The following is a 27,973-nucleotide window of genomic DNA, read 5'->3' as shown; positions in this document are numbered from 1 at the left end:
TAAACTGTATTGATTTATATTAATTCGGGGTATTTTTATGTGTAGGAATCATCCGGAAGTAATTGGGGGCGAAATGTGCGAGATTAGAGCCAAAACGAAGGAAAATGAAAATTTTGATTTTCAGCGCCACATGAAGCGCTCCACGCCACCTGTGCCGCCAGAGGCAGAATGCTCAATAAGCCAGTGCCTGGGCCAACGTGGGGCGCTTGGCTGGATGCTGGTGAAAAGAAATTTGTCCAAGTTTGCTGAGACAAGGTTATTTCGGTCCTAGACCTACCCAACGAATATAAAAGCAAGACTAAGTTTATTTTTAGGGGGGAGACACCACTTTGAAGAATAATTACACACGGGAAGCATTCAGGAGCAAGGATATCTCAGATTTTTTCATCTTTTATTAGTATTTTCAATTATCCATCACTTATGAATTTGTTTGATACTATCATGAGTGGCTAAAACCCATAGTTCTGGGGTTGTGATTTAGCCATTAATATTGTTGTTTAACGTTGACTTAACCTTGATTATAATTATTCAATATATGGTTGTTTCTTCAATTCTGTGATTAATTGCTTAATTGTCTGGCCAGCAGTTAGGTTCTATTTACTATCTATGCTATGCTTGGGAAAGCCATGTTTAGATTAGAGAAGAATTAAAGAGAGCACGATCTTAACTCTGAGGGGGGTGGATTTGTGGTTAGGATAGGAATATACCTAGTCACCGTGCTTAATTAAATATCGTATCTTAATGCGTTCTAAATAGATTAATTTCGTAGGAATATATGCGTTAATCTATTTTGAATAGGCGAGTAGTACTTTGGAAGAAGGCTATGAGAGCAATTATTCGATTAATTAGCAACCATGAGTGAATTGTATGAAAGGGAGAGTTAACTAGAACACAATAAGATTGGTGAATCGATCACAACACTAGAATATTGTCTCTACTGAATACACAACAACCTTTTTACTGCTTGATAATTTAATTACTACATAGAATTATTATTTAGTATAATTATACTCTTGAACTCGAATAGGCTCGACTGAATAGCAATCTTGATGAATTTAGTGAGTAGTTGATACAAGTCTCTATGAATTCGACACTCGACTTATTATTTTATTACTTGTACGACCATGTATAGTACTTGCGTGTGCATTTAGGAGCAATAATTATCCTTTCTTGGAAGAGAAGTTTTGCACTTTTATAAATTGAGGCTTCCTTATCACACAATAACAATAACAATCTCCTCAACGTAGCCTTTTAGAGAGTTTTATTTAGGGAAGACTGTTCTCTCAAAAAAAAAAATTAGTTTCTCATTTGATATTATTGTGATGAATCATATGTAGGCCGATTGACCAAACCACAATAAATTATTAGGCCTAGTTTAGTATATTTTTCTTTGTTGTCTAATTTATTATCTTAAAGGTTTGCATTGTTAGCTTCAACATGTACCATATTATTTCGATCCTTTTCTTGGAGGAACAACAACAACAACAAATATCCACAATGTAGTCTTTTAGAGATTTTTGTTTAGGGGAGACTACTCTCTCAAAATTTTAATTCTCTTTTTATATTAGTGATGAATCATATGTAGGTTGATTGACCAGATCATCATTAATTTATTATGTCTAGTTTAATATATTTTTCGTTGTTGTCTGATTTATCGTCTCTAAGGTTTACTTTGTTAGCTTTTGCACGCATCGTATTATTTCGTTCCCAACAATAGCTTGGTATAAGAAAGTAATAAAGAAAAGTTGTTCCTAAAGATGTATGAATTCTTATGATCAAAATAGACACCTCACGCGGCTGAGGAAAATTGAGGATTTGAACTTTATGAATTCGAGTTTGGAATGCCATAACGCGTCGTTTGATTTACTTGTTCAGAATCATTGGTATTTATCTAATGAATGTTTTAGGAATTTTTACATTCCTATACACTATATGAAACTATGTTACCCTCCCTACTCAAGTTTTACTATAATTATATTTTATATACCCAATTACCATTTATGTACATTTTAAGGGAATTAATGATAATAATTAGTGTCTTAAAAGTACTCTAACATATCTTCCACTCCCCCACGTCTCTCTCTCCACATCCCACCTCCACCCCCACGTATCTTGCACCCACCCATGATTCCACCATTGACAACCATTAAAAAGCTTTGAAGTTTTGAATTCGAATTTGGGTTTTCAAAAAATATTATTTGTTTGAATTGGATGTTGTTGCAAAGAATTGGGAATTCACTCTACGTCTCTCTCTCTATCTCTCAATGCCTAATTTCAGTATTGTAAAGCAAAGGAAAAGAGAGAGCAGCTATTCCACCATTGACAGCCATTAAAAAGCTTTGAAGCTTTGAATTTGAATTTGGGTTTTCAAAAATCATTATTTGTTTGGATTGGGTATTGTTGCAAACAATTGGTAACATAGTTTGGAGTTTATATCTCAATTTTGAGGGGTTTTGGTGAAGATTAAACTTGGTTTTGGCTGAATTTCAGATTGAAACTCGAAGAAGAAGAAGAAGAAGAAGACATGATATACATTATATTTATGAATTTGTAGAAAAATTATATTCTGTTGTTTATATTTATTTATTTATTTATTTAACTATTGTATGAAAGTTGAACAACATTGTATAAAAATTATATTTAAGTTGTATGATATTGTAGTTGTATATAACTGAGTAGAAATAATGTATGAAAATTGTAGATAAGTTGTATAATATATAATCCGTTGTATGAAATTTGTTTTTACTATGTATAAATCAGATACAAAATATACAAAAGACATATTGTATAAAATTTGTATAAAATTTGTATCTAAGTTGTATGTTATTGTAGTTGTATTTAACAGGGTAGAAATAATGTGTGAAAGCTGTAGATAAGTTGTAGATAAATTGTATAATTTAAAATTAGTTGTATGAAATTTATTTTTACTATGTATAAATTAGATACAAAATATACAAAAGACATATTGTATAAATTTTGTATAAAATTTGTATTTGTTTCTATGCAGCTTTATTCACTTTTAGGGTTCTTTTATCATTTAATTATCTTCTTTTCTTTAACTTGAAATCTTAATCCATATACTGGAGATTATTTCAAATGTAAAGCCATAGGTAAGAGATTATTTTGTTAGTGAAGATAGTCCTGCTACTTTAAAATCATATCGTCATGCTCAGAGGTGGAATGTATATATTTTGTCACTATCCATGACACTTCCCAAGGTAATCATGCCATCAACTTTCTCATCTCTTGACCTGTTTCAGTGTTCAAAAGAACAAATAGAGCATGTTGTAGAAACCTGTATTACGTGATAGAAACTTTTTGGCTTTTGCTAATGTTTACGTGCAAGAAGTTGACTGCGTAGGTTTCTTATATTTCAGCTTGTAGTCGTGTAACTGATGGCACATGCATGTGTTTTTTTTTTCCTGTTCTTTGCTTAAGGTCTCTGTACGAGTTCATCAGTGGAATTTATTTTAATCCTAGAAATGGTAAAGCTATTGAAAAGTATGGTCTTAAATCATTTCGCAATTCACATACAATAATTCTGAACAGGAATAAATTTTCTTTGCCCCCCTCCCTGTTCCTGCCTTTTTGTCTTCTAAGATATGATCTTCTCTTGTTTGGTGCAAGTTGGGTTGCTTAAAATATGCAAACTCCAGATATATATTGTTTGTGTAGGTAAACTATGAGATTTATTGTATTCACCTTCAACTACTTGCTAATTAATTACGTACTATTTTTTTTGGTGCATTTTATCTTTATAAATCACAGGTTGCTACATCAAACAATCACTTTTTATCTCACTCAGGAGTCTATCAAATGGACCGACACACAACTGAATTAAGAGGAATTGAACAAGTGAAGAAAGTTTTTTCCTGTTTGTTTCGTTAATGCTTGTGCGCGAAATCACAGAAAATTGAATCAACTCTATTGCCGCATGAATGTGAATAATTCCGGAAGTGATTTAAGGTGGAACTAAATCCCTTAATTGAATGCACTAATAATGGATTAGGAGCCTTTTAAGGTGGGATGTATATATTTTGTAAACAAAACTTGCGTAGGTAGGATAATTTACTAAATAAGAACATTTAGGATAATAAAGTTTCTAATAGTGTATAAGAATAAAAAAATTCCGTATATGTCCAACCCAAAATTACTGGTTCATCTAAATCTATAACTGAAACTCGACATCCATCCCTAAAGAAATTATGTTACAATGTGTGGGGAGAAGGTTAGACTATTCCGAAAAAGAAGAACAAGAAATCCTCTGCCAATAAAGAACATACAATAAGTCGACTTGCGATTTTTTTTTATACCAGAATTGTTAGAAACAGTAGAAAAAGCTAGCAAAAGTATTTTTAAATCTCTTGTGCAATGAATCCAATCCTAAACTTTTATATAATGCATGCATCCGATGTTGTCTCCTTGACTTGTGTCTTGACGATGACTCCATCTCTCTCGTTTTTGCAAGCTTCTTTTTTTTTTTCTCCCTTCAATATCCTCTAAAATGGAAGAAGATGATGTACATGTTTAGCGCCACAAATTTCATTATGCTCAGAAATTTCTCTGGGTTATTTTTAACACTAAGTTACAAAAATTATTCTTTTATTCTTAAATTCCATGCCAAGTGAAGCACGATGCACTGAGTAATTAAGAAGCTTTTTGCAAGAGGTCGATGTTGAAGAATCTCAGGATTATAGTTTTCATGGCGATTCTAACGCTATGTTTGCTGCTATTGCCACTGCTTCTGCCACCCCTTCCGCCACCGCCACTTTGGATTCTCCTCATTCCAGCTTTGTTCATGTTTTACCTCATCTTCTTGGCCTTTTCTCCTTCGTTGTTACCCAAAGATCCCATGTAAGTGAGAGACTTGGCGAAAGCATACACCCATGTTTCTCCTTTGTCTATTATATTCTCCAAGAAGGTTCTTCTTAGTTAATCTAGTGCGTATTTTAATTAGCTCAATCTTTCTAAAACTAGATCTCGGCTGTACAGCAAACTGTTATCACGGTGGATATATCATATTCGTGAAGTTTTAAGGCTCAAGTTAGGTAGGACTATTGACTTCTATTTTCTTGGTTTATTCTGCAGCAAACTAACATATTGAATACTTTCTTGGTTTAAGTGGCTAACTTAGATCTTATGATCAAGGGTTGTCATCTCTGAACTAACATTTGTCCACTTAACAAGTTTTAGATCCGCATTTTGCGATAACCATTTCATTTTATCTTTTTAGATCAAAAACACCCATGTAGAGTCTGGCTGGTATATATATCATTATTAAAGACTACATACATATATTGCATAGTGATCAGGAGTGCAGTATACATCTGATTGAAGCTTGATCTTTGTGACCGGTGGCGGAGGCAGGATTTCGGTTAAGGGGTTCAAGAAATTAAAAAAATTTAAAAATTAAAGAAATTGAAGCTAGTAAGAATTGAACCAATGACTTTACTAAGGTTTTGAAATCCCTTTGACCAATAAGCTATGCTTTTGAAATATTTCAAGATAATTCAAACATATAGAGGTAAAAATAGATTTTGCTATATATATATTATACTTTTTCCGGCAAAGGAAGTTCGGTATACCTCTTCTGCCGCCTAGAAAAAAGTAGTCTTATCATATCTATTCCTAAACTAGGTAGCTGCCACCTGTTAAAAAGGATTTTTCAAAATCTGGAAAATAATTATTAAGCACATTTAGTGCTTTTTGTAAGTAGTTGTCTTTTAGTCTACCAAGATGGTCAAGTTCATTGCAAGTCTTTTAGTTATTCTAGATGCATGATCTTTGTATATTCTAGGTGATAAATCTTATCTTAATATGATTCTAGAATTATCCATGGGCATCTATAAATATCTCCTTTGTGATGTTATTTTGTAATAGTGGAGTTTCAATATAGTGAGCTAAATGTCCATCTTTGTGCATTATAATATGACGAAGGGCCCACCTTATTTACCACAATAAGCGAGTCAAGTTCTAAGACAAAATTAGTGAAGCCATCGAGTAAACACCATTCGACCCCTAAATAGTTGGAGAGGGTCAATTATGATAGTTTATGTTTTTGACTCAAAGCTTGTAGGATATAAGTAAGTATACTAGAGCTAGTAATATTATTTTAAGCACTAAATTAACGACTATATATTTTTTGGATGCTTCATTGATGGCACCCCATACCCCATCACCTTCTCCATCTCTTTAAATACTTCAAATTTTCTCTTACAAGTATAGCATGATTCATCTTGTATACTAGTGTTCAAACATTTTGATTCAATTACCTTAAGGTTAACAAACTATTCTTTTGATAAATACAATTTAACAAGTAAATATCATATGAATATATTGTTTACCTTTAAAAAATACGTAATTTAATTTAACACAAATAATCTAAGAACATCAAGTGATTGAATTGAAGGAAAATAAAATGATCAAACCAAATGCGATGAATAATTAGGCTTGGCTTTACGATGAACACCGTGGGTTGGTTCCGATTAAACTTTTGAAATGGGTTCGATTGCAATTAAATGAGCAAGCAGTTGGATAGCACTTTGTACAATAACGGACGAACAAGAATTGACCTTATCGCCTTGATATGTGTGCCAACGGTGGTCTTTAAAATAAAAATATTCTCCATTTATAGAGTAGGAGAATTTCAATCCTAGTACAAGTCTAAGTAAGGTAAAAAAAAATTTCTTTTGGTAAACCGTGATAGGCTATTGATACCTGGCGAGATTTGCATCGTAATATTCGGTTGAGGGCGGATATTTTGGTCGTGTCCAGTTCTTAGTGCATCAGTCATCTTCCCCTACCTTTGATCTATGGGAGCCCTCGGTTTTACTCAAGGTCATATCGGATCTCCTGTCCTCTCGTTTCTTTACCGAAAAATTGGGGATAACTTTAACCCCGATTTTACCCGTATACAAATAGTCCCCTCATTTTTCGGAGAGCAGATTTATAGGAACGACGAGAAGTGATTAACTGACACTAGTTCCATCCTCCGTACGCCGCAAACGAGTGGACAAGTCAGCAAAATATCCCATCAGTCGCGTTGTTCTGACTTCAGACACGTGTCATCCGCCGGTTGTTCATCCTCGGTGGGCATCGAATGTGAAACGTCACGCATTTTCTATTCCCTTCCTAAAAAAACTCTGGTTCTCTTTTTTCACTTTTTTACTTTCCGGTTTCGAATCTTCTTGAGTTACCCTCGAATTATTTACTTGTTCATCATTCCTTTAAATTTTCACAAATTGTTCTTCACATCTTCATCTCTTCATCTTCAATCTTCAAATCTTAATACTTTACCTTTAAATCTTCAAGCTATACCTTTAAATTTTTATACTCATCTTCAAACCTTCATATCAGCCTTCAAACGTTCATATTTCCAGATAAAGATGGCAATACCCTTAAAATAGGTGCCTCAAAACACTGCTCTTTCAACCTCTATTTCGGTCACAAATACCGTAGAGACCCTTCCGGTAGCAGCCACAGAATATCCTTTTAAATATTTTGTAACGACCCGATCGGTCGTTTTGAGCTTTTGCATTTCGCTCGCCAGTTATCGGGCATGACTTTCCCCGTGTGATGTATTATGACTTATGTAAATTGTTGGTTTTGGTTTTCAGGGTAATCAGAATGAAATTTGGAAGAAAACAGTTCTCAATTGAAGCTCGAATTTCGAAAGGTTTGACCAAGATTCGACTTGTTTGTATATGATCTCGGATCAAAATTTTTATGGTTGGGTTAGCTCCGTTAGGTGATTTGGGACTTAGGAGCGTGATCAGAATGCATTTTGGAGGTCCGTGGAAGGTTTAGGCTTGAATTGGCGAAATTGAGATTTCGGCGTTTCCGGTTGATAGGCAAGATTCTGATATAGGGGTCAGAATGGAATTCCGAGAGTTGCAGTAGCTTCATTGTATCATTTGGCATGTGTGTGCAAAATTTCAGGTCATTCGGACGAGATTTGAAAGACTTTTTGATTGAAAGCATAATTTAAGAGTTCTTGGAGTTCTTAGGCTTGAATCCTATGTTAAATTGGTGATTTGATATTGTTGTGAGCGTTTCGAAGTTTTGAACAAGTTTGAACGATATCATGGGATGTATTGGTACAATTGGTTTGAAGTTCCGGGAGTTCCGGGTAGGTTCCGGGATATTTTAGGCCGAAAATCATAGCTGTAGCAGGTCTAGAAGGGTTTTAGGCCTCGGAACTCACCCGCGCGGTCCGCACAAAAAGAAATGCGGTTGCGGTAGGTGTCATGCGGACCGCACAAAGTGGTGTGCGGACGCGATGGGGAATGATTCGCTGGTCCTACTTCGGAAGCTCATATCTTTTGATCTATAAGTAATTTTGAGATGATTCAAACAAGAAAGTTATAGCTCTTCATGTCTAGTATCTAGAAAGGTAAAGATATTGAAATTTGGACATCTGTAGAAAAGGTTATGACCAAAATACTAAAGACTATCACTGCAGAGGAAGGCCTGTGCGGCCGCGGTTGTTTTTGCGCGGACCGCACTAGCTTGTGCGGACCGCGGTCGATTTGGTGCGGCCCGCAGAGTTTGAAATCTGAGGGTACTCTATAAATACGAGGTTTTGGGTTTTATTTAATATTTTGACCTAGAGAGCTCGAATTTTGCGATTTTTTGAAGGTTTTTCAAGAAATTCATCGGGGTAAGTGATTTTAACTCAGATTTGGCTAGAATACATGAATCTATCATTGAATTCATCATTTAATTCATGATTTGGGATGGAATTTGGGAAGAAAATTGTGAAACCTTTCAAAAATATAAAAAGATAATTTTAAGGACCAAATGGTATCGGATTTGGATAATTTTGGTATGGTTAGACTCGTGAAGGTATGAGGATTCTGAAAATGTAAATTTTACCCGATACCGAAACGTGGACCCGGGGCTCGGGTTTCGCTAATTTCGGGATTTTGATATTTTTCGAATGTTTTCGCTTGGGCTTTGTTCCCTTGGCATATTGTGACGTATTCGTTCTGATTTTTGATAGATTCGACGCGCAGTGAGGCCAATTCGAGGGGCAAAGGCATCGCGAGCTAGAGAATTAGCTGGTTCGAGGTGAGTAATGATTGTAAATGATGTCATGAGGGTTTGAAACCCCGGATTGCACATTGTAGTGCTATATTAAGGCAAGATACATGTTGGATGATGAGTGTAGGGTCTTTTACTACTGGGGATTGTGACTTGGTTCGTCCTGATTGATAATTTTACCGCGTATTTGACTGAAATTCATTTGTTATCATCATGATTTGGGCTGATTGCCACATTTGGGCTTCGTGCCAACTATTTGAACCCTTCGGGGATTTTTATCACTCTTTCCTCACTGCTTGACTTATTATTTGAACTCAGTCCTGTTGATATCTACTGTTTTACGAACTCAACCACATTTACTCAGATTTGAAACTTAAATGATATTTCTACATCATGTTTTGGGCTGAGAACTACTATTTTATTAATACCCAAGGGGCTTGTGATGATTTTTGGACTGAGTGAGGCCGAGGGTCATATGTGAGGATATGCTGAGTGATATGAGGCCGATGGCCTGAGATACTTTATATGCCACGAGGTGGCTTGAGTGATGTGAGGCCGAGTGCCGAGTGATGATGCCACGAGGTGGCTTGATATAGCGCTTGGGCAGTAAAGGGCCCCTTCGGAGTCTGCACACCCATAGTGAGCGCGGGTACCCATTATGATCTGAGAGTGAGCCTGAGGGGCTGATACTGTTTTGAGCGATTGATACTCTGCCCGATGGGCGGATTTCTACTTGTTATTTACTTGTTAAATTACCTGTTTTACTTGTTTTAAAAAGGAATATCATTTGATTTCTTCACTAATTTACTGCTTTAAGTGATTTTACTGCTTGATATGAAATTGCTTTGTGCCTTTACGTATTTTCATACTTTCAGCCATTATTTATAATTATTACTCACTGAGTCGGAGTACTCACATTACTCCCTACACCATGTGTACAGATTCAGGCATCGCAGAGACCGCTCCTGAGTGCTGATTCTCCCAGTTCAGGTAGTGATTCGGAGACTACGAGGTAGCTGTTGGCGTTCACAGCCCCGTGCCTCCCTTATCTTATCATTTTCATGTTTTTAGAACTATTGTATCGGAATTAGTGTTCAGTAGACTTGTATACGGATTTCTTAGTTGCTAATAACTTGTGACACCCTGGTCTGGGCTGTGTCGGGATGGTTTTCACTGTTGTTATCATTAAATTTTCGCAATCTATGGATATTATATTATGTTTATTACTGTTTATGATAATTAGCTACCCAAAGAGGTGTTCCATTTTGGTCTGGCTGACATTGTCTTCACGAGAGGTGCCATCACGACCGGATTCGGGAATTGGGTCGTGACAAGTTGGTATCAGAGCCTAGGTTACATAGGTCTCGCGAGTCATGAGCAGGTTTAGTAGAGTCTCGCGGATCGGTATGGAGACGTCTGTATTTATCCTCGAGAGGCTGCAGAACCTTTAGGAAAACTTCACATTCTTGAATTCTTATCGTGCGTCCTTGATTCAGCTTGAAATGTAACTCTTTGAATTGCTTCCACGCATTCGTATGCATGCATGAGCGCTTAGTATCAGATGTGCATTGATGGCTTGTGATTCCCCGATCAAGGGGCGAGACGTGATCTTTGTGAGTTGATATTGGGACAGTCTAGAGGACTTGAGGCCGGATCTTTGCCTATAACTTGAGCACCGAGGTGCTAATTGTGTGAGCAAGTATTTTTGAACGTATATGTTCGGTATTGTCCCTACTAGTGGAAGTGACGGCTGGATAACTATGTGATGAGTATGTTGGTACTGCGATATGTATCCACATGATTTGGAAGCGATGAGATGGTCTACTAGAGGATAGAAGCAATATTAGGTGCTTGAATTCCATCTTGATTCGAGGTATTGCCCCGAGTTATAGGCGTGTGAAGGATCTTTTCATGTTTCATAATTGTGAGTGAAGTAAATTTCATGTTGCGATACGAGTTCAAACTCAGGAGGACTAAGTGATTGCGTACAGTTTATGACGGTGGAAGGTATACAAAATGTTAGTTAGAGGCAAAGCAAGTGAGTTTTCTCCTGCGAAATGTTCTGAGGTTGTACGATCCTTATGTGTCTGTTAGAAGATCTCATTTGCGAGTGAAGGATATGTGTTACAATTTAATTTGGGTCGCTTAGAGAGTGGGTATAACTATTGCGAGAGTGGAATGCGAGGTTTGCAAAGGAGTTAAAATTCTAGATGATCTGTGTTTTCACAGGCTTATAAAAGATTTGAGTTTAATCTCACTATGGTATCATGGTATCAATAGAGTATAATCGTTATGAGTTATTAAGTATTTGCTGATCTATGGCTTCGAGCCAAGTGGGGGAGCCTGCTATTGATTGGGCGATTGCCTGGTTAGGTGCTATGTTGGTTTGCAGTTTGAGGAGTGCGAGTGAATCAGTTATGGCTTGCGGAAATTGAGACCGAGGATGTCTCGAGTAAAGGAAAATTTTGACGAAGATTATATTATGCTTCATAGGTATATGAGAATCACGGGATGTCTTGAATTGTTATTGGTAAGAGGGCTCGATGCATAGAGCAGGAAGTTGCGTGGTTGTATTGGGATGAGGTTACATTTTGCAGTGTCGGAGTGCCAATGAGGCATGGGTTGTTCGGTTCATTTGATCAGACTAATTGCAGTTCGAATAGAGTGAATGACTCTCGAGAATAGTTCTAATGTGTTCAGCATTCTACATGTAGCAATTGGGTATTTTAAAGTTGTATATCCGGTTAGGAACTGAGTTTTCATTTGGAAAATGTCAAGACATGTGGTACTTTCTACATTAACTATGGGATTCTATATATCAGTATTAGGAAGGTAATGGTTCCAGATTTGGAAGAGGTCCCTTCGGGGTTGGTATTTTGAACGTGGTGCTTTTGAAAACATTTAAGAGAGTACTCAGCGACATATGAGCCTTAGACAATGTGGTTTCATGCTTGGGACTCGCGTGGTGAGTCTGGGTTGAGGAATTGTGGCATTGTAGCAAGAAGAAGTTCAAGCTAACGGTAGGTCAGAGGGAAACTCGAATAGATATGATAGCGTGGTAGTATGCCAGATCGGTATGGTAAGGATATGATTAGTTCCGTGGGTGTTTTCGAGGTAACGAGTTTCTACAGGTGTTTTGCGGCAATTCTTTTGGGTTTTAGTGACCTGCGCAACTCGGTTGAGTTAGAAAGATTCAATCCTGATGAGTTAGTGTTGTGCAAAAGGAATTCGGGGAGTTCTAGATGGTTTTCACCACAGTTAGAGAGGTACATTTTTCCTATTGGCGTGAGGAGCATGGGATGCATAGTGATTTCCTTCTAGATGAGATCAATGGAAAGTTCTTGACTAGTGGAGTACGTAGATGTTTGTGGATCAGAAGGGAGATAAAGTTCTCATGTTATCCTAGGATAGTATGGTATATGTGGTGTGTTGTGGAGGATTGAGATTTGCATGTGTAAGGCTACAGTTCAGTCTTGAAGGGAAAGTCATAAAATTCTTAGGCAACACGGGCAGTTTCAGATGATTAGAGAAATGAGCTTAAGATGATTCGGGAGATGATCTCCAGATGATTAAGGAAATGGTATTGCTAAATGCGAGTGATTTGACGAGGGTATATGTTTCAGAAGAGGCAATGTGATTAAGTTGATGGTGCTTCGGTAGAATTACGACACTTTCTTTTTTAATCGACTGCTGACATTCAAGCTATGTTGTGGTTGTAAGTCGTGTGTATCGGCACTGTTTAGTGACTATCGGGGTTTGAAGACCCAGACGGATCTTTTGTGCTTGACATGTTAGATTCTGGATGGGATACTAGGTTCAGACTGGTTGTCTCTGTGTTGTGTCATGCTGGAAATGCCACAGATTGAGTGGCGAGGTTCGTAAGATTATGCCCTAGTGGAGTAGTTTTTTATTTCGAAGGCCCAACGGACGGCTGGGAAGGATTGTCTTTTTTATTTGGGCTTTCGTGATAGATGTCAGGGTAGAAGCTTCTACCATTGATTCAGTTCCGGTGGCGAGGGACTTTTCGGATGTGTTTCTTATGGCCGGGCATGTCGTCGAGCAAGGTTGTTGATTTCGATATTGATTTGATGCCGGGCACCGTATTGTATGGCACCGGCAGAGTTAAACGAGTTGAAGAGCAGCTCTAGGATTTTTGTGATAAGGAGTCCGTTAGCAGGCCAATGTAGATGCGTGTTCTAATTTGAGCTGGCTTGGTTGGCTCTGAATTGTACGGTTGAGGGGTGTTTTGATTCGATTGTTATTGAGCTTATTAGTAATATGGGGAGATCCATGAGTTACCTTTCTGTGTTGCGAGATGTTATGATTTGTTGGTTATGGGCACATATGGTGCAGTTCTATTGGGGTTTCATGGTGGATGTCGAGCAGGAAGAGTGATTGGATATTGCTCGGTGAATTGCTTGGTGAATGGCGTATCGGTTACGTCCTTTCGGGTTATTGTGGTGTATGTTATTTGCTTCACCGTGGGTATGATGATTTGCTTTGGTTCCAGACATCGAATTGTGCGTGGTTGTCGATTTCGAGCATAGCGACTTAAGGTGGTTCATGTGGGGCAATGTTGGATAGGATCGCACATAACAACTAAGTTATGTAGTGGTATGACCTTGCGGGTTATATTCGGGTGTTCTGTTCCCATGATGTGAGACAGGTTCTCAGCCTTGTGTTGTGGGGGTACTGGTGAGCTTGAGGTACAACTCTTTCATTTGAGTCATTTTCATGATTTGGGTATGTTTGGACCGTTGTTTATTGGTGCGCGTATTAGGCAAGCTGTGGCTAAGGCCTATATTGATGTGTCATGTCACCAGAGTGGTGTGGTGGATTAGAGGAGATTGTTAGGATCATTAATAAATATGAAAGGATTCGATTTCAGCATGTTGGAAGGATAGTATCGAGCTTCGGTTCAGAAATTTGCTGTGGTATTTGCCAAGGAAGAAGTGGCTTCATGAATGGTTGATCTGGGAAATGGTTATGGCTTACCGCGTGTCTTAGTGATCATTGGCTGTATATGAAAGTGTTGGGATGAGACTTTAGTTGATAAGAGTTTTTCTATCAGTGTTCGGATGTTGTGTGCAGTTGCTGTGGTTAGAAGTTATCACTACAAGTGTTGAGTTATGTGATATATCATGTGATTGCACCACAGATAGCATATATGGTTTGTTACAACTTGTTCGGACTTATTCACAATATAAATGTGAGATTCTGATCGTGTTGATGGTTTTAGAAGAGGAAATGTGGTTCTATGGTTTATGGACTAGGATGGATTGTGAAATTTCAGTTATATTGTGATATCAAACCTATGTGAGATAGGGTGACGTGGGATCACCCCGAGGTATGTGCATGGTGAGGTTACTCAGCAATTGGTTGGCTTTTGGAACAACTTTGGGAACGTTCAAGGACGAACGCATGCTTAAGTGGGGGAGGATGTAACTACCCGACAGGTCGTTTTGAGCTTTTGCATTTCGCTCGCCAGTTTTCCGGTATGACTTGCCCCGTGTGATGTATTATGACTTATGTAAATCGTTGGTTTTGGTTTTCAGGGTAATCAGAATGAAATTTGGAAGAAAACAATTCTCAATTGAAGCTCGAATTTCGAAAGGTTTGACCAAGATTTGACTTGTTTGTATATGATCTCGGATCAAAATTTTTATGGTTGGGTTAGCTCCGTTAGGTGATTTGGGACTTAGGAGCGTGATCGGAATGCATTTAGGAGGTCCGTGGAAGGTTTAGGCTTGAATTGGCGAAATTGAGATTTCGGCGTTTCCGGTTGATAGGCAAGATTCTGATATAGGGGTCGGAATAGAATTCCGAGAGTTGCAGTAGCTTCATTGTATCATTTGGCATATGTGTGCAAAATTTCAGGTCATTCGGACGAGATTTGAAAGACTTTTTGATTGAAAGCATAATTTAAGAGTTCTTGGAGTTCTTAGGCTTGAATCCTATGCAAAATTGGTGATTTGATATTGTTCTGAGCATTTCGAAGTTTTGAACAAGTTTGAACGATGTCATGGGATGTATTGGTACAATTGGTTTGAAGTTCCGGGAGTTCCGGGTAGGTTCCGGGATATTTTAGGCCGAAAATCATAGCTGTAGCAGGTCTAGAAGGGTTTTAGGCCTCGGAACTCACCCGCGCGGTCCGCACAAAAAGAAATGCGGTTGCGGTAGGTGTCATGCGGACCGCACAAAGTGGGGCGCGGCCGCGGTGAAGGGCCCTCTCGCTGGTCCTACTTCGGAAGCTCATATCTTTTGATCTACAAGTAATTTTGAGGTGATTCAAAAACAAAAGTTGTAGCCCTTTGTGTCTAGTTTCCAGAAAGGTAAAGATATTGAAACTTGGACATCTGTAGAAAAGGTTATGACTAAAATACTAAAGACTATCACTGCAGAGGAAGGCCTGTGCGGCCGCGGTTGTTTTTGCGCGGACCGCACTAGCTGCTTGTGCGGACCGCGGTCGATTTGGTGCGGCCCGCAGAGTTTGAAATCTGAGGGTACTCTATAAATACGAGGTTTTGGGTTTTATTTAATATTTTGACCTAGAGAGCTCGGATTTTGCGATTTTTTGAAGGTTTTTCAAGAAATTCATCGGGGTAAGTGATTTTAACTCAGATTTGGCTAGAATACATGAATCTTTCATTGAATTCATCTTTTAATTCATAATTTGGGATGAAATTTGGGAAGAAAATTGTGAAACCTTTCAAAAATATAAAAAGATAATTTGAAGGACCAAATGGTATCAGAATTGGATAATTTTGGTATGGTTAGACTCGTGAAGGTATGAGGATTCTGAAAATGTAAATTTTACCCGATACCGAAACGTGGACCCGGGGCTCGGGTTTTGCTAATTTCGAGATTTTGATATTTTTCAAATGTTTTCGCTTGGGCTTTGTTCCCTTGGCATATTGTGACGTATTCGTTCTAATTTGGGATAGAATTAGCTGGTTCGAGGTGAGTAATGATTGTAAATGATGTCCTGAGGGTTTGAAACCCCGGATTGCACATCGTAGTGCTATATTGAGGCAAGATACATGTTGGATGATGAGCGTGGGGTCTTTTACTACTGGGGATTGTGACTTGGTTCGTCCCGATTGATAATTTTACCGCGTATTTGACTGAAATTCATTTGTTATCATCATGATTTGGGTTGATTGCCACATTTGGGCTTCGTGCCAACTATTTGAACCCTTCGGGGATTTTTATCACTGTTTCCTCACTGCTTGACTTATTATTTGAACTCAATCCTGTTGATATCTACTGTTTAAGGAACTCAACCACATTTACTCAGATTTGAAACTTAAATGATATTTCTACATCATGTTTTGGGCTGAGAACTACTATTTTACTAATGCCCAAGGGGCTTGTGATGATTTTTGGACTGAGTGAGGCCGAGGGCCATATGTGAGGATATGCTGAGTGATATGAGGCCGAGGGCCTGAGATACTTTATATGCCACGAGGTGGCTTGAGTGATGTGAGGCCGAGTGCCGAGTGATGATGCCACGAGGTGGCTTGATATAGCGCTTGGGCAGTAAAGGGCCCCTTCGGAGTCTGCACACCCATAGTGAGCGCGGGTACCCATTATGATCTGAGAGTGAGCCTGAGGGGCTGATACTGTTTTGAGCGATTGATACTCTGCCCGATGGGCGGATTTCTACTTGTTATTTACTTGTTAAATTACCTGTTTTACTTGTTTTAAAAAGGAATATCATTTGATTTCTTCACTAATTTACTGCTTTAAGTGATTTTACTGCTTGATATGAAATTGCTTTGTGCCTTTACGTATTTTCATACTTTCAGCCATTATTTATAATTATTACTCACTGAGTCGGAGTACTCACATTACTCCCTACACCATGTGTACAGATTCAGGCATCGCAGAGACCGCTCCTGAGTGCTGATTCTCCCAGTTCAGGTAGTGATTCGGAGACTACGAGGTAGCTGTTGGCGTTCACAGCCCCGTGCCTCCCTTATCTTATCATTTTCATGTTTTTAGAACTATTGTATCGGAATTAGTGTTCAGTAGACTTGTATACGGATGTCTTAGTTGCTAATGACTTGTGACACCCTGGTTTGGGTTGTGTCGGGATGGTTTTCACTGTTGTTATCGTTAAATTTTTGCAATCTATGGATATTATATTATGTTTATTACTGTTTATGATAATTAGCTACTCAAAGAGGTGTTCCATTTTGGTCTGGCTGGCATTGTCTTCACGAGAGGCGCTATCACGACCGGGTTCGGGAATTGGGTCGTGACAAGTTGGTATCAGAGCCTAGGTTACATAGGTCTCGCGAGTCATGAGCAGGTTTAGTAGAGTCTCGCGGATCGGTATGGAGACGTCTGTATTTATCCTCGAGAGGCTGCAGAACCTTTAGGAAAACTTCACATTCTTGAATTCTTATCGTGCGTCCTTGATTCAGATTGAAATGTAACTCTTTGAATTGCTTCCACGCATTCGTATGCACGCATGAGCGCTTAGTATCAGATGTGCATTGATCGCTTGTTATTCCCCGATCAAGGGGCGAGACGTGATCTTTGTGAGTTGATATTGGGACAGTCTAGAGGACTTGAGGCCGGATCTTTGCCTATAACTTGAGCACCGAGGTGCTAATTGTGTGGGCAAGTATTTTTGAACGTATATGTTCGGTATTGTCCCTACTAGTGGAAGTGACGGCTGGATAACTATGTGATGAGTATGTTGGTACTGCGATATGTATCCACATGATTTGGAAGCGATGAGAAGGTCTACTAGAGGATAGAAGTAATATTAGGTTCTTGAATTCCATCTTGATTCGAGGTATAGCCCCGAGTTATGGGCGTGTGAAGGATCTTTTCATGTTTTACAATTGTGAGTGAAGTAAATTTCATGTTGCGATATGAGTTCAGACTCAGGAGGACTAAGTGATTGGGTACAGTTTATGACGGTGGAAGGTATACAAAAATGTTAGTTAGAGGCAAAACAGGTGAGTTTTCTCCTGCGAAATGTTCTGAGGTTGTACGATCCTTATGTGTCTGTTAGAAGATATCATTTGCGAGTGAAGGATATGTGTTGCAATTTAATTTGGGTCGCTTAGAGAGTGGGTATAACTATTGCGAGAGTGGAATGCGAGGTTTGCAAAGGAGTTAAAATTCTAGATGATCTGTGTTTTTACAGGCTTATAAAAGATTTGAGTTTAATCTCACTATGGTATCATGGTATCAATAGAGTATAATCGTTATGAGTTATTAAGTATTTGCTGATCTATGGCTCTGAGCCAAGTGGGGGAACCTGCTATTGATTGGGCGATTGCCTGGTTAGGTGCTATGTTGGTTCCAGTTTGAGGAGTGCGAGTGAATCAGTTATGGCTTGCGGAAATTGAGACCGAGGATGTCTCGAGTAAAGGAAAATTTTGATGAAGATTATATTATGCTTCATAGGTGTATGAGAATCACGGGATGTCTTGAATTGTTATTGGTAAGAGGGCTCGATACATAGAGCAGGAAGTTGCGTGGTTGTATTGGGATGAGGTTACATTTTGCAGTGTCGGAGTGCCAATGAGGCATGGGTTGTTCGGTTCATTTGATCAGACTAATTGCAGTTCGAATAGAGTGAACGACTCTCGAGAATAGTTCTAATGTGTTCAGCATTCTACATGTAGCAATTGGGTATTTTAAAGTTGTATATCTGGTTAGGAACTGAGTTTTCAGTTGGAAAATGTCAAGACATCTGGTACTTTCTACATTAACTATGGGATTCTATATATCAGTATTAGGAAGGTAATGGTTCCAGATTTGCAAGAGGTCCCTTCGGGGTTGGTATTTTGAACGTGGTGCTTTTGAAAACATTTAAGAGAGTACTCAGCGACATATGAGCCTTAGACAATGTGGTTTCATGCTTGGGACTCGCGTGGTGAGTCTGGGTTGAGGAATTGTGGCATTGTAGCAAGAAGAAGTTCAAGCTAACGGTAGGTCAGAGGGAAACTCGAATAGATGGGATAGCGTGGTAGTATGCCAGATTGGTATGGTAAGGATATGATTAGTTCCGTGGGTGTTTTCGAGGTAACGAGTTTCTACAGGTGTTTTGCGGCAATTCTTTTGGGTTTTAGTGACCTGCGCAGCTCGGTTGAGTTAGAAAGATTCAATCCTGATGAGTTAGTGTTGTGCAAAAGGAATTCGGGGAGTTTTAGATGGTTTTCACCACAGTTAGAGAGGTACATTTTTCCTATTAGCGTGAGGAGCATGGGATGCATAGTGATTTCCTTCTAGATGAGATCAATGGAATGTTCTTGACTAGTGGAGTAAGTAGATGTTTGTGGCTCAGAAGGGAGATAAAGTTCTCATGTTATCCTAGGATAGTATGGTATATGCGGTGTGTTGTGGAGGATTGAGATTTGCATGTGTAAGGTTACAGTTCAGTCTTGAACGGAAAGTCATAAAATTCTTAGGCAACACGGGCAGCTTCAGATGATTAGAGAAATGAGCTTCAGATGATTCGGGAGATGATCTCCAGATGATTAAGGAAATGGTATTGCTAAATGGGTGTGATTTGACGAGGGTATATGTTTCAGAAGAGGCAATGTGATTAAGTTGATGGTGCTTCGGTAGAATTACGACACTTTCTTTTTAGATCGACTGCTGACATTCAAGCTATGTTGTGGTTGTAAGTCGTGTGTATCGGCACTGTTTAGTGACTATCGGGGTTTGAAGACCCAGGTGGATCTTTTGTGCTTGACATGTTAGATTCTGGATGGGATACTAGGTTCAGACTGGTTGTCTCCGTGTTGTGTCATTCTGGACTATTTCGCTAAGATGGCACTGTTGGCTATGCTAGAAATGCCACAGATTGAGTGGCGAGGTTCGTAAGATTATGCCCTAGTGGAGTGGTTTTTTATTTCGAAGGCCCAACGGACGGCTGGGAAGGATTGTCTTTTTTATTTGGGCTTTCGTGATAGATGTCAGTGTAGAAGCTTCTACCATTGATTCAGTTCCGGTGGCGAGGGATTTTTCGGATGTGTTTCTTATGGCCGAGCATGTCGTCGAGCAAGGTTGTTGATTTTGATATTAATTTGATGCCGGGCACCGTATTGTATGGCACCGGCAGAGTTAAAGGAGTTGAAGAGCAGCTCTAGGATTTTTGTGATAAGGAGTCCGTTAGCAGGCCAATGTAGATGCGTGTTCTAATTTGAGCTGGCTTGGTTGGCTTTGAATTGTACGGTTTAGGGGTGTGTTGATTCGATTGTTATTGAGCTTATTAGTAATATGGGGAGATCCATGAGTTACCTTTCTGTGTTGCGAGATGTTATGATTTGTTGGTTATGGGCACATATGGTGCAGTTCTATTAGGGTTTCATGGTGGAAGTCGAGCAGGAAGAGTGATTGGATATTGTTCGGTGAATTACTTGGTGAATGGCGTATCGGTTACGTCCTTTCGGGTTATTGTGGTGTATGTTATTTGCTTCACCGTGGGTATGATGATTTGCTTTGGTTCCAGATATCGAATTGTGCGTGGTTGTCGATTTCGAGCATAGCGATTTAAGGTGGTTCATGTGGGGCAATGTTGGATAGGATTGCACATAGCAACTAAGTTATGTAGTGGTATGACCTTGCGGGTTATATTCGGGTGTTCTGTTTCCATGATGTGAGACAGGTTCTCAGCCTTGTGTTATGGGGGTACTGGTGAGCTTGAGGTACAACTCTTTCATTTGAGTCATTTTCATGATTTGAGTATGTTTGGACCATTGTTTATTGGTGCGCGTATTAGGCAAGTTGTGGCTTAGGCCTATATTGATGTGTCATGTCACCAGAGTGGTGTGGTGGATTAGAGGAGATTGTTAGGATCATTAATAAATATGAAAGGATTCGATTTCAGCATGTTGGAAGGATAGTATCGAGCTTCGGTTCAGAAATTTGCTGTGGTATTTGCCAAGGAAGAAGTGGCTTCATGAATGGTTTATCTGGGAAATGGTTATGGCTTACCGCGTGTCTTAGTGATCATTGGCTGTATATGAAAGTGTTGGGATGAGACTTTAGTTGATAAGAGTTTTTCTATCAGTGTTCGGATGTTGTGTGCAGTTGCTGTGGTTAGAAGTTATCACTACAAGTGTTGAGTTATGTGATATATCATGTGATTGCACCACAGATAGCATATATGGTTTGTTACAACTTGTTCGGACTTATTCACAGTATAAATGTGAGATTCTGATCGTGTTGATGATTTTAGAAGAGGAAATGTGGTTCTATGGTTTATGGACTAGGATGGATTGTGAAATTTCAGTTATATTGTGTTATCAAACCTATGTGAGATAGGGTGACGTGGGATCACCCCCAAGTATGTGCATGGTGAGGTTACTCAGCAATTGGTTGGCTTTTGGAAAAACTCTGGGCACGTTCGAGGACGAACGCATGCTTAAGTGGGGGAGGATGTAACTACCCGACCGGTCGTTTTGAGCTTTTGCATTTCGCTCGCCAGTTTTCCGGTATGACTTGCCCCGTGTGATGTATTATGACTTATGTAAATCGTTAGTTTTGGTTTTCAGGGTAATCAGAATGAAATTTGGAAGAAAACAATTCTCAATTGAAGCTCGAATTTCGAAAGGTTTGACCAAGATTTGACTTGTTTGTATATGATCTCGGATCAAAATTTTTATGGTTGGGTTAGCTCCTTTAGGTGATATGGGACTTAGGAGCGTGATCGGAATGCATTTTGGAGGTCCATGGAAGGTTTAGGCTTGAATTGGCGAAATTGAGATTTCGGCGTTTCCGGTTGATAGGCAAGATTCTGATATAGGGGTCGGAATGGAATTCCGAGAGTTGCAGTAGCTTCATTGTATCATTTGGCATGTGTGTGCAAAATTTCAGGTCATTCAGACGAGATTTGAAAGACTTTTTGATTGAAAGCATAATTTAAGAGTTCTTGGAGTTCTTAGGCTTGAATCCTATGGTAAATTGGTGATTTGATATTGTTTTGAGCGTTTCGAAGTTTTGAACAAGTTTGAATGATGTCATGGGATGTATTGGTACAATTGGTTTGAAGTTTCGGGAGTTCCGGGTAGGTTCCGGGATGTTTTAGGCCGAAAATCATAGCTGTAGCAGGTCTAGAAGGGTTTTAGGCCTCGAAACTCACCCGCGCGGTCCGCACAAAAAGAAGTGCGGCCGCGGTAGGTGTCATGCGGACCACACAAAATGGTGTGCGGCCGCGATGGGGAACGATTCGCTGGTCCTACTTCGGAAGCTCATATCTTTTGATCTACAAGGAATCTTGAGATGATTCAAAAACAAAAGTTGTAGCCCTTTGTATCTAGTTTCAAGAAATGTAAAGATAACATAATTTGGAAATCCGTAATAAAAGTTATAGCTAAAAGACTAAAGCCTATCACTGTAGAGGAAGGCCTGTGCGGCCGCGGTTGTTTTTGCGCAGACAGCACTGGCTTTGTGCGGCCCGCGGAGGCTGAAATCTAAGGGTTACTCTATAAATACGAGGTTTTGGATTTTATTTAATATTTTGACCTAGAGAGCTCAAATTTTGCGATTTTTAAAGGTTTTTCAAGAAATTCATCGGGGTAAATGATTTTAACTCAGATTTGGCTAGAATACATGAATCTATCACTGAATTCATCATTTATTTCGTGATTTGGGATGGAATTTGGGAAGAAAATTGTGAAACCTTTAAAAAATGTAAAAAGATGATTTGAAGGACCAAATGATATCGGAATTGGATAATTTTGGTATGATTAGACTCGTGAAGGTATGGGAATTCTGAAAATATAAATTTTACCCGATACCGAGACATGGGCCTGGGGCCCGGGTTTTGCTAATTTCGGGATTTTTGATATTTTTCGAATGTTTTCGCTTGGGCTTTGTTCCCTTGGCATATTGTGACGTATTCGTTCTGATTTTGGATAGATTCGTCGCGCAGTGAGGCCAATTCGAGGGGCAAAGGCGTCGCGAGCTAGATAATTAGCTGGTTCGAGGTGAGTAATGACTGTAAATGATGTCCTCAGGGTTTGAAACCCCGGATTGCACATCGTAGTGCCATATTGAGGCAAGATACATGCTGGATGATGAGCGTGGGGTCTTTTACTACAGGGGATTGTTTCTTGGTTCATCCCGATTGATAATTTTACCGCGTATTTGACTGAAATTCATTTGTTATCATCATGATTTGGGCTGACTGCCACATTTGGGCTTCGTGCCAACTATTTGAACCCTTCGGGGATCTTTATCATTGTTTCCTCACTGCTTGACTTGTTATTTGAACCCAGTCCTGTTGATATCTACTGTTTTACGAACTCAACCACATTTACTCAGATTTGAAACTTAAATGATATTTCTACATCATGTTTTGGGCTGAGAACTACTGTTTTACTAATGCCCAAGGGGCTTGTGATGATTTTTGGATTGAGTGAGGCCGAGGGACATATGTGAGGATATGCTGAGTGATATGAGGCCGAGGGCCTGAGATACTTTATATGCCATGAGGTGGCTTGAGTGATGTGAGGCCGAGTGCCGAGTGATGATGCCACGAGGTGGATTGATATAGCGCTTGGGCTGTAAGGGGCCCCTCCGGAGTCTGCACACCCACAGTGAGTGCGGGTACCCATTATGATCTGAGAGTAAGCCCGAGGGGCTGATACTATTCTGAGTGATTGATACTGAGCCCGAGGGGCTGATACTTTACTGAGAGTGAGCCCTATGGGCTGATACTGTTCTGTGCGATTGATACTGTGCCCGAGGGGCGGATTTCAACTTGTTATTTACTTGTTAAATTACCAGTTTTACTTGTTTTAAAAAGGAATATCATTTGATTTCTTCACTGATTTACTGCTTTAACTGATTTTACTGCTTGATATGGAATTGCTTTGTGCCTTTACGTATTTTCATACTTTTAGCCATTATTTATAATTATTACTCACTGAGTTGGAGTATTCACATTACTCCTGCACCATGTGTGCAGATTCAGGCATCACAGAGTCCGCTCCCGAGTGATGATTCTCCCAGTTCAGGTAGTGATTCGGAGATTACGAGGTAGATGTTGGCGTTCACAGCCCCATGCCTCCCTTATCTTTTCATTTTCATGTTTTTAGAACTATTGTATCGGAATTATTATTCAGTAGACTTGTATCCGGATTTCTTAGTTGCTCATGACTTGTGACACCCCGGTTTGGGCTGTGTCGGGATGGTTTCCATTGTTGTTATCATTAAATTTTTGCAATCTATGGATATTATATTATGTTTATTACTGTTTAAGATAATTAACTACTTAAAGAGGTGTTCCGTTTTGTACTAGATGGCCTTGTCTTCACGAGAGGCGCCATCACGACCGGGTTCGGGAATTGGGTCTTGACATATTTCATCCCCAGAGGTTACTCCCTAGATAACGACTTTAAGGTCGAGAAAGCCTCCAAATAGTGGGATCGAGGTGAGGAGGCGTGGAGGTATATCTGCTTCATCACCGAAGACACGCTCCCAGTGGCCTGGGAGGATTGCAAGTGGGAAGGATAAGAAGTAGTTATCCCCCATCCTCACGAGGAAATCACAATGCACATGGAGGGTTACTTAAGTGTTTGCACATACCTCTTCACGCTTGGCCCGATGGACATGGTGGTCCTCACCTTTTGCAAGAGGTACGAGGTTTGCCTTGAGCAGATCCATCCGTCCTTTTGGAGGGTCGTGACCCTCCTCTGACATTTTTCCAACTACAAGGATGAGCCCCGATTCACAATTGGCCATCTGCTCCGTGTCTACAGCCCCCGAATCTACCGAGAGGGGTTAATCAAGCTTGCCCAACAGGTGAAGAAGGCTCTATTCTTGATCATCGATGAGGATAGGGACAAAGGCTGGCACGAGAGATTTGTTTGGATAAAGATCGAAGATCTCATTACCTCCGAGTTCCTCCCATTCCTTTAGAAGTAGAACTCAACATGTAAGTTCATCCCCTTTTAAGTTGTCAAACTGACCCTTTGAATTTATTCTTCTTTCTCATCATCCGCCGTTTATTATATGCAGCGGTCGCTTGAGTTCCCAAAGCAGTCCCCCGTTTCAAGGAGTGGTGGTTGTCTTTCGATGTGAATTTACGTTGGAGGTCCCAAATTGTTTCCTTAACCAAAAGGATGAGCGGACATCTCCCAATGATTACTTGTAGACAGGGGCGGACCCACGTGTAAGGTCCTGGGTGCTGTAGCACCCACTGACTCCTACAAGGACTTGGTATACTAATATAGAAATTTTATGAAAACTGATATAATATATTAGCAAGCACCTATTAACCAAAAAGTCTAATGGGTGCTTTGGTTTGGAGTCTGAATTTTGGGTGTTTGGAAACCTTGACGTCACGAGATCAAATCCAGTTGGCAGCGTTTTTTGTTTTCCATTCCAAAAATAGCACTTTTCCTTATTAAATGATCGTTGACTTCCTTGTTTGCTTGTTTATTACGTACTTACCTTCTTTTACTTTATTTTCCCCCATTTTTTATTTCCCCTTGTTTAGAAATCAGATGAGGAAAAAGAGAAAAAGAATCCTCCACTAGTTAAAATATTGGTAGGCTTTCAAAAGCTACCAAACCAAAATATTAAAATAGCTCTCGAGCATCGCCTTCTCTGGTTCTTCTTGTAGGTTTCGCAATTCGCAGGTTACAAAGTGAACAATAAGTTTTCTTGACCTCCCCATCTCAAAATTAAAACACAAGGAACAAGATATTAAGATTTGGTATTTTGATTTAAGCTAGAGATTTTGGGTATAAATAGCAATATTCTATCGAAGATATTGGGTTTTACAAATTACAATTGTTATTATCTATGCTTTGTAAAATAAATTCAGTAATTTTTTTTATAAATACACCCACTGATTGTAATTATTTTGTGGAAAATAAACAATAGTTATGTTTACTTGTCAAAAAGTGAAAAATTTAATTTATCTCTATTTCTGACTTAATTTCAAAACTGATTTTCTTGGGGATAAATGTAGGTTATTAGCATCAGTTTGTGCGATTGATGAATATATCCTCATTGGCTCATTTCTTCAAAAATTTGTAAGTTTTCATCTTATCTTCCGAAAGAATAAATATTTCTAATATTTTTAGTGATAAAGAAATGTGATCAATTTTCCGGTGCAATGTGGTCAAATATGTTGTTATTGCTTTATTATTTGTATTGTTATAGAGGGGCATGAGTTCCCCAATAGGATTTAGTTGAATAATAATTGAATTATAGTTGAATTTTAAATTGAATCTTATTCTGTAGAATTTAATCAAGCTTTGTGAATTGAGATGGATAGGTTTGTCACAAGAACGAATATTGGGCAATCAAGTTCTAGTTCTACTAATCCATCTATTACTTCAGCTATAGCTCCGGAAATTTAGAGGGACACATTTCTTTCTGATCTTGATTTAGAATCTCTCAACGCTGATCCAGGAGATAGAAAGCCTATTACAGAATACAACCCTAATATACGTGATGAAGTTAGAAGACATTATATTCAAAAAAAGCCTTGTCAGCTAGCGAATCATGATTTTCCTAAAACTAAGTTTGGGAAGATAATGAGTCAGTTTTGTCCTGGTTGGTTTAAGGGTCAACATTCTAAGTGGTTGGAGTACAATATATCAAAAGATGCTGCATATTGTTTGTGTTGTTATTTGTTCAAAAATGAACATGAAATTCATGGAAATACGGGAGATGCTTTTACAAAGAATGACTTTAAAGCTTGGAACAAGGCTATTGAAAGATTTAAAGCTCATGTTGGAGAAGTAAATAGCATCTACAACAAGTGTTTCAATAGGATTCTTGATTTAAAGAATCAATCACAATCAATTCGCACTTCTTTTGACAAACAATCTGAGAAAGAAAAAAGTGAGTCTCAACGTCGCTTAAGTGCTTCAATCGATGTGGCAAGATTTTTTTTTTGAGACTAGGTTTGCCATTTCGTGGGCATGATGAGAGTCAATCTTCTACAAATAGAGGTATTTTTCTTGAGCTTTTGCAATGGTATGGGGATATTGATCGGGATGTTGGAAGCATTATATTAGAAAATTCTCCAAGAAATGAAATGATGTATTCTCCAAGTATTCAAAAAGATATTGTTGATGCTTGTGCCAAAGAAACAGTCAAAGCTATCATTGAAGACATGAATGGGGATTTTTTCGGGATATTAGTTGATGAATCAAAAGATATATCACACAAGGAGCAAATGGCACTTGTTTTGAGATATGTTAACAACAAAGGTGAAGTCATAGAGACATTTGTTGGTATTGTTCATGTTAGTAATACATCGGCTATGTCATTGAAAAAGGAAATCTGCTCTTTTCTTTCTGATCACTCATTAAGTCCAACGCAAATACGTGGGCAAGGTTATGATGGGGCTAGTAACATGCAGGGAGAGCTAAATGGTGTTAAGACTTTAATTTTCAATGAGTCTCCATCAGCATATTGCATTCACTATTTCGGTCACCAATTGCAATTAACACTTGTGGCTATTGCAAAGAAGCATTCAGATGTAGATGACTTTTTTTGTATAGTTACTAATGTCTTAAATATTGTTGGAGCATCTTTTAAGCGCAGGGATTTGCTTCGAGAACATCAAGCTGAAAGGTTATAAGATTTGCTCAAATCAGGTGAAGTGCATACTGGGCGAGGATTAAATCAAGAGCGTAGGCTTCAATGACCAGGTGATACTCGTTGGGGTTCTCATTATAAGACGTTGGATAACCTTATTGTCCTATTTCCATAGATTATTCATGTTCTTGAATTTACTGCACGTGAGTGTCCAAACTATGCTGACAGAATTGTTGCTGAAAGTCTTATGGGTAAGATTAAGGAATTTGATTTTGCTTTTATGTTGCACTTGATGCTAAATGTTTTAACAATGACAAATGAGTTGAGTTGTGCGTTACAAAGGATGGATCAAGATATTGTCAATGCTATGGGACTTCTTGCTCTTACAAAGTAAAGA

General features: G+C 38.9%; 1 protein-coding gene across 1 annotated transcript; it reads left to right on the top strand.

Moving 5' to 3' along the window:
* Positions 1–73: 73 nt before the first annotated feature.
* On the top strand, positions 74–27,970 carry LOC107779850 (uncharacterized). Its single transcript, XM_075236069.1, has 6 exons — positions 74–255; positions 25,994–26,057; positions 26,269–26,302; positions 26,419–26,874; positions 26,937–27,612; positions 27,805–27,970. Exons 1-6 carry the CDS (start codon positions 74–76, stop codon positions 27,968–27,970), a joined length of 1,578 nt encoding a protein of 525 aa, XP_075092170.1.
* The last annotated feature ends 3 nt before the right edge of the window (positions 27,971–27,973 follow it).

This window comes from Nicotiana tabacum, chromosome 18 (genome assembly GCF_000715075.1).
Source record: "Nicotiana tabacum cultivar K326 chromosome 18, ASM71507v2, whole genome shotgun sequence".
Classification (NCBI taxonomy): Eukaryota; Viridiplantae; Streptophyta; class Magnoliopsida; order Solanales; family Solanaceae; genus Nicotiana; species Nicotiana tabacum.
This window is presented reverse-complemented; position numbering and strand designations above follow the sequence as displayed.